The sequence below is a fragment of the Haliotis rufescens genome, unplaced genomic scaffold (assembly GCF_023055435.1).
Source record: "Haliotis rufescens isolate VD_foot unplaced genomic scaffold, xgHalRufe1.0.p SCAF_7, whole genome shotgun sequence".
In the NCBI taxonomy this organism is placed as follows: Eukaryota; Metazoa; Mollusca; class Gastropoda; order Lepetellida; family Haliotidae; genus Haliotis; species Haliotis rufescens.
Window position 1 is genome coordinate 50,229,485 of NW_025964361.1, and position 13,326 is coordinate 50,242,810.

The window sequence follows — 13,326 nt, forward strand, 5'->3', positions numbered from 1 at the left end:
TATTGGCTCGTAAAATAGTTTCATAGGCGAGATCGCCTCCGTGGTCGTGTAGTAGAGCGTCCGTCCGGAGAACGGTAGGTGCAGGGTTGGATCCCCGTCCGCGTCATACCAAAAGACGTAAAAGGATTGTACTTGTTGTTTCCCTGTCTGGCGCTCGGCATTGGGGGTCTAAAACAATGACTGTCGGATCGGAGGTAGTATACTGTGTCTAAATGGAATATTCTTGTTGAACAGCGGCATTGTATCTCAGTGGGCTAGCACTAATATATTCGGCATTAGTCCGGACTAGTACACGTCGCTATAGAAGTGCAATAATTTTGGACGCGACGTTAAACCCAATTTCACCTCACCTTCACGGGCGAATTTCGTATGATCCACTGATAGAAGGGAAAGCCGCTTAGTAATGACAAAGAGGCTGTGTAGGCAGCAGAAGATGGTCGACAAACCACGTGACATACCACGTGAAAAGTCATGGCGATAGGGTTATGTATAGTTGGCACCGTAAGAAAGTGTGCATATGATAAAATCATATACAGTTTCTTTTGGTGCCTAGTAAGCTTTAACACATGCATCAGTGGATCATCAACTGCGTATGACAATTTAAAGATTATTCACCATGAAGAAGTGGCATCACGAGTTTCGCCTAATTTAACACTGAAATAGAGAACATGCATTATGCGTATGACAGTCGAGTTTTGTCCTTGGAAACCCACTTTGTAAAAGCCTGCTGAATTAAAGTTTATAAGGTTTGGATAATGTCTCATTTTCTCACATGGCTGTCATTATATTATCAGGGAGCCGTTGTACAAAACAACCCTAGCGCTACGACTGTCGTAAGTCTATGTTAAGGTATGGGAGCTAGGATCACCACAGCGCTTAGATCACTTTGTATTACGGCAGCCTGATGAGCTCCCCTTTAAGATCGCTGTATGGGAAGGGGTTATTTCAATTACAGGTTCTTTATTGAGTGAGTGAGTGAGTGAGTTGGGTTTAACGCCGCTTTTAACAGTATTCCAGTTATATCACGGCGTGTCAGCTTAATGTGGGAGGAAAGCCCGAAGTGATGCAGGTCTCAGACGTTTACCACTTCGGTGAAACCCGCGAGCACGAGTCAGGTGCTGACAAACCTAGAAACATAATCGGGGTGAACCGGGATTCGAACCCACAATCATAGGTTTCTGGCGTGCAAAAGGCCGCAACTCTGCACAGCGAATCGCGGCGCCTTAGACGACTGGGCCACCCGTGCCCCCGGTTCTTCATTGAGAGTATTGGTAATAGCAAAGTCGTATATATACGTCTTTGGTAATAGTCTGTATGGATACAATACGTCAACTGACAAATTGCCTTGCATTCCAGCGAGCGGTTGCCCAGATTTGCTCCCACCTCGTCACGGCGTGGTGAACATCGACAACAATGGCGGTGTCGCCACATTTACATGCGAGGCCGGCTACTACGTCCTCGGGTCTGCCAAACTCTTCTGCGAAGAAGGACGCTGGAGGGGCAGGTTCCCCTTCTGTGCGGGTATGTTGGGGACAGGTCCTATTCCGGTTACCTATGTGTGCCGAGGCTGCAAAAACACAAATGGCCAATCACATCTCCATGCTACAACGCCAGGGGGAAGATCACCCACGCCCCGAGGTCCGATCTGCCCCAAATAAAACTGCACACACATTGTTGCCTTTGTTATTTTCCAATGCAATATTTTACGAGCCAGTTTCACTGTACAATTTCTCAACGAGTGAAAAGAAAACGTAAAAATAATCAAATTCAGATGCGTGTTAGTTAAACCATCAATGCGTGGTATACATTTCTTATTCTTATTACTATCATAAAGTAGGATCTCTATCGTGGATCATCTTCTTTTACCAATCATCAGCATTTGAGTTACCCAGTGTGGTTTGGGAATGTTGAATGGTTTGGAGACATGTTGAAGGGCATTGTTTTTAATACCATTTCCGTTCTGCAGTGAGCGCCAAATCGCGGCCCACCAGTGCGCCCCCTACCGGAGTACCCAACGCTGCCCTGCGCCACGCGGACGAGTCATGTTTCCAGTACCAGATCGACCCCCCGACGGTGGAGAAGGCCGTGTTCACTACGTCGTACGTCTTCAGCAAGTTCCGGGGTCGTTACATCATGATCGCCACGTACAGCTGTGTGGGTGGGTACAAGCTGTCCGACCCTAGCTCCACCAACCTCTACTGTCACAATTCACAGTGGGGTGCAAGAATCAGGCCCAAGTGTGTGCTGGGTAAGTCAGATTGCACAGTGAACTATATAAGTATATCATATACCGCACTGCGGACTATACATGTATATCATATACTGCACAGTGAACTATATAAGTATATCATGTACTGCACAGTGAAATTACATAAACATATCATATACTGCACAGTGAACTATATAAGTATAACATATACTGCACAGTGAACTATATAAGTATATCATATACTGCACAGTAAACTATATAAGTATAACATATACTGCACAGTGAACTACATAAGCATATCATATACTGCACAGTGAACTATATAAGTATAGCATATACTTCACAGTGAACTATAAAAGTATAGCATATACCGCACTGCGGACTATATAAGTATGTCATATACTGCACAGTGAATTATATAAGTATATCATATACCGCACTGTGGACTATATAAGTATGTCATATACTGCACAGTGAACTATATAAGTATATCATATACTGCACAGTGAACTATATAAGTATATCATATACTGCACAGTAAACTATATAAGTATAACATATACTGCACAGTGAACTACATAAGCATAGCATATACTGCACAGTGAACTATATAAGTATATCATATACTGCACAGTGAACTATATAAGTATAGCATTTACTGCACAGTGAACTACATAAGCATATCATATACTGCACAGTGAACTATATAAGTATAGCATATACTGCACAGTGAACTATATATAAGTATAGCATTTACTGCACAGTGAGCTATGTAAGCAAAGCATATGCTGCTAAGTGAACTACACAAGCATATCATATACTGCACAGTGAACTATATAAGTATATCATATACTGCACAGTGAACTATATACGTATAGCATATACTGCACAGTGAACTATATAAGTATATCATATAATGCACAGTGAACTATATAAGTATAACATATACTGCACAGAGAATTATATAAGTATATCATATACCGCACTGTGGACTATATAAGTGTGTCATATACTGCACAGTAAACTATATAAGTATATCATATACTGCACAGTAAACTATATAAGTATATCATATACTGCACAGTAATCTATATAAGTATAACATATACTGCACAGTGAACTATATAAGTATATCATATACTGCACAGTGAACTATATATAAGTATAGCATTTACTGCACAGTGAGCTATGTAAGCAAAGCATATGCTGCTAAGTGAACTACACAAGCATATCATATACTGCACAGTGAACTATATAAGTATATCATATACTGCACAGTGAACTATATATAAGTATAGCATTTACTGCACAGTGAGCTATGTAAGCAAAGCATATGCTGCTAAGTGAACTACACAAGCATAGCATATACTGCACAGTGAACTATATAAGTATATCATATACTGTGAACTATATAAGTATAGCATTTACTGCACAGTCCATAGTCCAATGCTACGTCGGTGACAAGGGAGATTTCCGAGACAAAGCTTTGGTGGCGAATAGGTTTGCATGTTTGTTTCTTGTTCAACGCCGCACTCAGCAATATTCCAGCTATATGACGGCGGTCTGTAAATAAACGAGTCTGGACCAGACAATCCAATGATTGATATCATGAGCATCGATCAACGCAATTGGGATCGATGACATGCATCAACCAAGTCAGCGAGCCTAAACACCCGATCCCGTTGGTCGCCTCTTACGACAAGCATAGTCGCCTTTTACGGCAAGTATGGGTTGCAGAACATCTACCCGGATCTTCACGGGTCGGTTGATGGAGTATATAGACACTTGGGGTACGACATCACCCCGCCGCGGACCACGCCCTGGCCATGAAAAATACTTTCATGGTCTTAAGTTTTATCAATTATGTTATCGCTGGATCGTCAGCGAGCCTTACCACCCGATCCTGTTAGTCGCCATTTACGACAAACGTAGTTGCCTTTTATGGCAAGCATGGGTTGCTGAAGACCAATTCTAACCCGGATCTTCACGGGTCGGGTCAAGGGTAGTTATATTGGAACTGGGATATGATACACCGGATATTCTGTACATAACATGTCGTGTCAAGTATTACTGATGACTGATGACATAAATTCAATTTATTCTTGCTCTGTGTCTAGTATAGTTCATAAGTTCAATAGTTTGGTGCCTTATAAATGTAGGGACGCCATCTGTTTCCATGACAAGAAACCTTTAAATTTGTTACAACAGTTTAACTTTATAATTATGTTTTTGCCATTTCGATCTACTTATATACTGACATCTTTGAATTGTGTAGAAAATAATTTTAAATATCTCCCAACAGAGGATGATCCGTGCCAAAACGGCAATGGAGGATGCGCGCACATGTGCGTGTCTCGGGTTGGTCGATACTCCTGCACGTGCAGAGATGGGTATACCCTCGGATCTGATTTCCGGTCCTGTTTTGGTGAGTAGATCGCTAAAGCAGCTGAAAGCATGACGAAACAGCAGCCATCATTCGGGTACATTCGGCATATTCCGTTAATTACGACAACAAGCAATCGGGTAGTGATATTGCATGACATCACGGCAGTTCTCAGATCACGCCACACAAAGCTCTTACAAGGCGACAACCGAGTTTGAGAAACGCACTTTTATGATAAATACAAATGTTACATAAAATTATATAAACTGAGCAACACACATATACACAGACACAGACAGACACATACATACACACACAGACAGATACAGACACACACACACGGGCACAGGCAGACAGACAGATACACACAAAGAGGCATACATACACACACACACACTCATAGAGAGACAGATACACACATACATACACGCAGACAGAGACAGACACACACAGCGACAGACAGACACACACAGAGACAAATACACATGGAAACAGACACACACAGAAAGACAGATACACACACAGACAGAGACATACGGGCACAGACAGACATATATGTTTGTGGATAGGTATTACTTCTGCTAGATTGTGATGAGTAATATGTCAGTCACGTGAAATAGTGAAACTAGCAAATATATTGCAAGTTTCAATCTGGATTCCTCCCATTGATGGGTTGATGTGAGTCGAGGGCAACTGTATGGACACGAAGACTGCCTATAGAAGGGGGGAGGGGGCGCCACAATATTCTGTGCAGAGTTGCGTCCCTTGGGCACGCCGGAAATCTATGATTGCGGGTTCGAATCACGGTTCTCCCCGGTGATGTTTCTAGGTTTGTCAGCACCATACCCGTGCTCGTGGGTTTCACCAACGTGGTAAACGTCTGAGACCTGCATCACTTCGGGCTTTCCTTCCACATCAAGCTGATACGCCATGATATAACTGGAACACTGTTAAAAGCGGCGTTACATCCAGCCCACTCAATCACAACCATTCTCATCAAGTTGCTTCAGCATTTCAGAAAACTTATATGGATATGTAAAAGTAGAGCTCTATATCGTCTTATAAAGTATGTTTGGTAATTCATTGGACTTTATCACATGCTGTGCTCAGCAGGATTCAAATCTGCATGTTAACGATAGTTTGACAGGTCTGGTTGGTAAGCTATGGAACCTAATTCGTGCCAAACATGTTACCTCATGAGTGGACCCTAGGTCATCAGTAAACATAGATCACTCGCAGACCAAGGGTACCCGGATGCTGTAGGAGGTGGCCCATACCTATTTATTCCAGTGTAACACCTGTGGCTTATATATAATATGCAGCCTCTTAAGGATGTCAATAGGATGTGCAAGCTTGGGAAATATTTATCTGTAGTTAAATAATGATGACTGCCTGAATGCGATTCCACCTCGGCAATGTCGGACAAGTCCATTTTATGAACAGAGGGGTTAAGTTTGGCCTTTTCCGAATATTGTCAAAACTTTTCACGTCGATTACATGTACCTTTTCTCCCAAACCGATTGTTATAGATGTCCCACTTCTGGACGCGATAGTTCGGCCACTGCCGAACTCACTAGACAATTCCCTCTCAAACATAACTTCGTCCAATTTCCGACCTCATCAATTTGCGAGCAATATAGGCAATTGGGATACGATTGCATGCATCAACAAAGTCAGCGGCCCTGACCACCCGATCCCGTTCGTCGCCTCTTACGACGAATGTAGTCGCCTTATACGGCAAAAGTAGGTTTGTTGAAAATTTATTCTAATCCGGATCATCACGGGTAATATACATATATATGTTCTACTGGTGCATTTGTGTAGAATATTAGACACATGGTCCTGTGATTACCAGTAAGCGTGTGTAATAACTTTCCGATATGTGCCCATGTGCATGCATTTTAGCGATTCTCAATGCTGATTCGTCAATTGTATTACGTCGTTCATTGCGTCATCTGAACACTAGGTTGCCGTCAGTGAAGTTGCGCTCTAGGGTTGATATTTCATACGTTTTTTTCATTATTTACTCTCTCAAAATGTCAACAAGTAATACAAATAATAACCTACTTGAAACTCGGAATTACGGATAATTTGTCCGTCGTGAATGAATGCTGTTAGTAATTCATGAAAAGCTCGGGATTGCCCACAAATGATGACGTTATCTTCAAAAAAATAATTTATTTCAAGTTTACCCGATATACGGCTTCTCCGTTGGACGAGAGGTCGATCACGTGACGTGAAAAGTCAATTCTTCATCAGTTTGCGACAATGCTTCGATATGATGTCACGTGGTTTTCGGCCGCTTCTCAAACAATGAAAACGATGGAACGATTGTCGTGAACAACAACCAGACAACATTTTTCTTAAATCGATGAAAATAAAATATTTATATAATATTTTATACTTTACTTTTCTCGTCAAATGATTTATTACACTCATGGAGGGATCTCATGAGGTGCCTAGTTTCATGAGTGGCACAGGAGTGAATATGCCAACTTTGTCAGGTCACTGGATGTCCGGTCAGGTCAAATCACGAGATCTCAGGTCAGGACAAGAGATAATAATCCTTTGACAAGAAAAGTTAAATTTTATATTTATCTCGTACTTTCTTATTTATGTATTTACTCATATAGCTGGAATATTGCTGAGTGCGGCGTTAAACAACCATAAAACAAAGTGAAGCAAACATTAAGTAGTACCGACATAATGATACTTGCGTGAAATAGCGATTTCATAATTTCAGATAAATATAGCATTTTATCATGAAATGCATATACTTTTATTGTATAATTCAGTGTGAAAGATCTAAACTGTGATATTTACCTTACTGTTTTACTGTCCTTTGTCGACAGGAATTGTATTATAATCAACTTGTTCCCGTCAAGATATGGCTGAAATATTGCCGATGTGACGTTAAATATTAACTCACTCACTCACTCAGTGTGAAAGACTAAGTGTCTTGGAGTTGAGAACCGTTGACGTCGTTTTTACGTTAATTCCACATTGAGAAGGCAAAATAATAGATGGCCATTAATGGAGTTAATATCACTATCACTCTCACCCCCCCCCCCCCCCCCCGTCACTCTGTGAGAGGAACATGATATGTCACGCAACAAATGAAATATCTTCTATATACTCATTAATTGGTACTAGTATTACTTAAAGGGCACGGGTATCGAGGCAGTCTGTTTGGTTAGCCAAGCTTGGAAATAAAATATACATCTGCCTGTATGTTGAAAGTCACTCGCCAATTTTCGGAACTTCAATCGGGACATACAGTTCTCGTAACTCGAAAGTAATTTTCTCATTACATAAATTTTAAAATCACGGACCGTTTAACAACTTGTGCAGGTGTAACATACCCGGATGTACTAAGCTCCGTGTCTGCTGGACACGGATCTGCACGCACTCTGACCTCTCGACACGATATCTATCTCGTGCTTCCTGTTTCTGTTCCAAGTCGCGTACAAATGCATGTCTTACTCTAGATCTGAGGATTGAAACATGACCGTTTACATGTACACCTGCCACCCTCATTAACAAAACCCACGCAGGGTCATTTAATTTAATCCCTTTTCTGGACCGGACACACATTCCCATGCATAAACAGTATGGCCGCCATTACCTCAAACATACAGTTTAACCTCTTTAATCCGGACGGTAATGTTCCGGTTGGTGGATCGTCCGGATAAGCAATGTTTCACTGAATATATGTCAATGTCTGTTTCAGATTTGAATGAGTGTATTCTCAAGAATGGCGGATGTGCCCATGACTGCCACAACACGATCGGGTCGTTTTTCTGTTCGTGCGGTCCGGGGTTTCTTGTGAATGGAAAAGGCTGTGTAGGTAAGCATGGGTTGTTATAACTACACACTGTCAGTACCGGTTCTACCCATTTGTCACTGTCTACTCGCGGGCATATTATACGCTATAAGTATTTTAAATATTCCCCAAAGGTGTTACGCAAGTAAAGCAGATATTATATGCGCAATAAATCGATTTGATTTCGCTCGTCTCCATATTTTCAGTTATGAAATGTCCGGTTGGAAAAGCCCACAACAGAATTGCTTAAACGATACCAAAGTTAAACTTTTAAAAACCCACTACTCTGTGTCAATTACCACGCGGTGCATCCGGAGCGAATACCCCCCCCCCCCCCCCCCCCCCCCCCCCCACACACACACACACACTTTAAATTTACCACTCTAAGGCCAGACTTCTTAAAAACTTGGTTTACGAATCCGTTGAAATGTAAAAAAAGTGTGTGTTTTTTATTCCGCCGACCAGAAATAAGCAAAACGTTAACAAAACCAAACTCAGAGCCATCAATTAAATAAACTATCTAAAATACCATACTTGATATTACGTGTTTTTTTTTTTCGGAATAAAAACAGTATATGTGAAATTGGAATTTTGTAAATTAAATTTTCTCAACCCACTGGCCAAAATTCCCTGACCAAAAAGATAAATGTATTGCCTACGAGGATGTGTTCCATGACACCTCCTTACTTCTAACCACAGCAAATATATATTAAATTTGATTAAGCCTGTTGTGGTACTTGTAGTCCTATTTGCTTATATGTAGTATATTTGGAGGAGTCGACTTAATGGTAGGTCTCGTATCTGTTGAACGTGACATGGATTTGAGTTTTCCTATATATTTGGCAGGGAAACATCAATATATAGGACAATAGGAATTCTGATAGTATAATGGAATGTTATGGAGTGTCTTACAATCAAGTGAATGAGGTTTTACGCCCCTTTTAGCAATATTCCAGCAATATCACGGCGGGGGACACCACAAATGGGCTTTACACCCATTGTACCCATGTCGGGAATCGAACCCGGGTCTTCGGCGTGACAAGCGAACGCTTTAACCACTAGGCTACCCGACCGCCCCTCTTACAATCAAACAGCTGCTAAAACACACCAGGAAAATGAAATGTGATCAACTAAAGTGTGAACTCTACTCGCGTTTTATGTGTCCTGTTTTAGTGTGTGTGTGTGTGGGGGGGGGGGGGGGGACCAAAAAAACGTCCCCCACGTCCAAAAATGGGGTTGGCAGCCTCATTATACAGTGATATGGATTCAGTAAGCCCTTGCCTTTGTCACGGCTGTTATCAGGACTCCCAGGCCAGTCCATAACTATACCGCTAACGTCTAGTCCACGATGTTTCCTCGATGCTCGTACATATTTGGCCGCGTCCAAGAATCCGTGACGACGTAACGTTACTTAATCTTCAGGACTAGACAATTTGAATTATATGGCGGCTTAGAAATCAACATTCCAATGACTTTTTTCAAATTTCACGGAAGATAACAAATTGGGAGATACCTCCCTTTTGTAATGATTGTTATATCTTTTGGCAAATAATTAGGCGATAAAAGTGTGTGTTGGTTGGGGGAGGGGGGCGGCTGCAGAGAAAGGTGTAGGAGAGGACACTACTGAATGGGGTTTCCTGAAGATTGATGACTAAATATTGTACCCTTTGCGGCACATATGAAGGGACCTAATCTTGTTCATAAACACAAACACGTATTGGGGTGACACGGGTTACCTAGTGGTATGTAGCGCCGCTGCTCAGAGTTGTGTCCCTTGCCCATGCCATGTTCCGCTGGGTTCGAATCCTACAATGGCTTTCCTTATGATTATGGGTTTATAAGCATTAAGCAACATGCCCGTGCTCCTATGTTTCATATAACAGAACATACAATTATTATTAATTTATTATTATATAATATTTAAATCAGGACTTCGGATCTCGATTACCGGCGTCGCTTCTTGTTTTCCTCTCACATTAAGCTCGCCTCTCCATAACGCAAACACTGGTCACAACTAACTGACCTTGTTTCTATAACCCAGAGTTTAGCGTCTCGGTGAAATGTATGGCCATAATGTGTGCACAGTGTTTTAAAGCAACGCCTGACATGGAAGTTGAGCTTTTACTCATATAAATTTGGTGAAGTCATGATTATTGCACTTATAGATCGACGTGCGTGCGTGCGTGCGTGCGTGCGTGCGTGCGTGTACTAGTCCGAACTAATGTTGATTTTATAGTGCTGGTCCTGCACCATGACTGTGGAATTTATATTTTTAAGGTATTTTCTTTACTTAAAAGCCTAGACAAGTCTAGATCAAACTAACCAAGTCTAGTTTGCTTGATTCCACAAAACATCAGAAGAGGAAAGAATCTCAAGGTGGACACAATTTTATGGATAACAACTTCTTTAATGCTGTAAAAAGCGACGTTTCGGTATAGATCCTTATACCGTTGTCAAGCTATAAGGATCCTATAAGGATCTATACCGAAACGTCGCTTTTTACAGCATTAAAGAAGTTGTAATCCATAAAATTGTGTCCATCTTGTCATCCGTCAACTTCTAATTTATGCCTATCAAACAAGGAAAGGATCTTTCGAAGAAAAATAAAAAAATATATTTTAAAGACATGATTTTATTGACTAAGTGTTCGTCTATTATAGTGCTAGCCCACTGAGATACCATGCCGCAGTTTAACATAGATACACCACTCAGACGACCATTCCTAGTTTAATCCCCTCAATGTCGAGCGCATTTTAAGTGCCTCCTGGAACGGATAAATGTTCACATGAAGATTGTCTTAATTATCTCTTTAAATGACAGCCTCCGTGTTCTAGTGGTAGAGCGTCTGCCTGGAGTTCGGAAGGTCCGGGGTTCGATCCCCGGCCGCGTCAAACCAAAAGACGTTAAGAGACGGTACTTGTTGTTACCCTGCCTGACGCTCGGCATTAAGGTGATAAAACAAGGACTGGTCAGCTTTGAGTCAGTGTGCTGTGTCTGAGTTTGGTATTCATGTTATACTGCGGCATGTTATCTCAGTGGACTAGCAACAGAAAATCGGCATTAGTCCGGACTAGTACAAGCAGCCACACACACACGTGCATGCACGTCGCTATATAAATTATATAATCTTGAACGCGACGTTAAATCCCATTTCAACTCACCACCTCTTTAAAGCCAACGAAAATCCGGGTCACGCGCTTACAATATTAGACCCGAGTCCCAATTCACAAAGCGTTCGTGGCGTTAAGAGACTTGTAACTATATATAGTTCTTCATAGAATTACGAACATCGTAGTGCTACGAACGCTTTGTGGATCGGACCCTGGCTGGTTATGACGTCATAACCCGACGGCGTGGATCGTTTCCCAAGCATCGATTCCTTACAGGTCGTTGAGTGACACAGGTGTGGGTGAGGGATTACGGTAGAGAATAGTAGGTCTTGTTGTGTCAATGAGTTTCTACTGGATCCGCACCGAGAAACTGGTCTTGCGGCGTCAAATAACATTCACGCAATCGCTTCCTCGTTGTAAATAGGCTGTACGTTACCTGTATGTTCTGAGAAATTGATCTCTCTGTCAATTCGCACGAATCATTTACTTCACTTCCTTATTGGTGAGCAGGAGGTACTGCAATTCCCAGAACAAAGATTTCCCGCGCTTCCCTAGACTTTATGTCATTACTTTTTTTCTTTATTCCTTTAAATTTACGAAATGATACGTGGATCATAAAATCATGGATCATAAAAATGATTTTATGATTTTGGAAAAAATAATTCTAAATGGAGCCTGACTTTAGTCTATGGTCTCAAAGGGTTTTGATAGGTAATTTAGATCACGTATTTCAGTGGAAGACTCAACCCAGACTTCTTCACTGACAAAATGCTAATAGACCACGTGAAATAGTTGCGCAGCACGTGCTCGTTTAGATTCACGTGAAGTTAGATTCTCAGAACAAACATGTGGTATTCAAGTGACAATAATGAGGTATGCTTGTGTCATCAACGAGCATGGCTGTGTACTCCGGCGGGAGTTGAGAAGTCAGCATGCGTTCACTCTATCCGTTGACCGGCAAAATAATATGTCTTGAGTGAAATCTGGCTTCTAATGTAAGTCGGCTATATGTTAGCCATTATTATAATACCATATGGTAGTGTAATTATTGTTTATTAAGCATAATCGTTATGTCAACAGTCGACACTTTATTATTTTGAAACCGCATTTGAACAGGCAGTGTGTGAAAACCCTATGTGAGAGGGAGTTTTGAACACTATTCCTGTTATATCCCAGCGTGACAGCTTAGTGTGGGAGGAAAGCCCGAAGTGATGCAGGTCTCAAACGTTTACCACTTTGGTGAAACCCATGAACATGGGTATGGTGCTGACAAACCTAGAAACATAATTGGGCGAACCGGGATTCGAACCCACAATAATAAGTTTCTGGTATCCATGGGACGGATCTGCACATGGATAAGTCGGGCATGGGTTTGGTGCCGGGACTCCAAGACTCAAACTCACGGATAATTTAGGGCCCAGAACACCAAGGACGGGCCGAGAATTGGTAGCGTAATTGGCTGCCTTATCACTGATGCAGCGCTTTTCATTAAGAACTGGCAGAATCTAGGCTACACAAACTAGTGGGTGACAGCATGAGCAATGACCCTCTTACGTTGAGATAATCAACTAGTTCACACACTGGCCATCCAATCCCAATGGGGGTGGTGGGGTAGCCTAGTGGTTACAGCGTTCGCTCGTCACGCCGAAGGTCCGAGTTCGATAGCCCATTTCTGGTGTACCCGGGGGCACGGGTGGCCCAGTCGTCTAAGGCGCCGCGATTCGCTGTGCAGAGTTGCGTCCCTTGGGCACGCCAAAAACCTATGATTTTGGGTTCGAATCCCGGTTCGCCCCGATTATGT

General features: G+C 42.0%; 1 protein-coding gene across 2 annotated transcripts in view; it reads left to right on the top strand.

Annotated features, from left to right (window-relative positions):
• The window catches only part of LOC124117486 (fibrillin-2-like), a 108,041-nt gene that overhangs the window by 7,514 nt on the left and 87,201 nt on the right, over window positions 1-13,326 (top strand). For both annotated transcript variants that reach the window (XM_048387317.1, XM_048387318.1), the window contains exons 3-6: window positions 1,357-1,521; window positions 1,967-2,248; window positions 4,512-4,634; window positions 8,323-8,439. In XM_048387317.1, coding sequence (XP_048243274.1) covers window positions 1,357-1,521; window positions 1,967-2,248; window positions 4,512-4,634; window positions 8,323-8,439 — 687 coding nt within the window. The remainder of the gene's footprint in view (window positions 1-1,356; window positions 1,522-1,966; window positions 2,249-4,511; window positions 4,635-8,322; window positions 8,440-13,326) is intronic.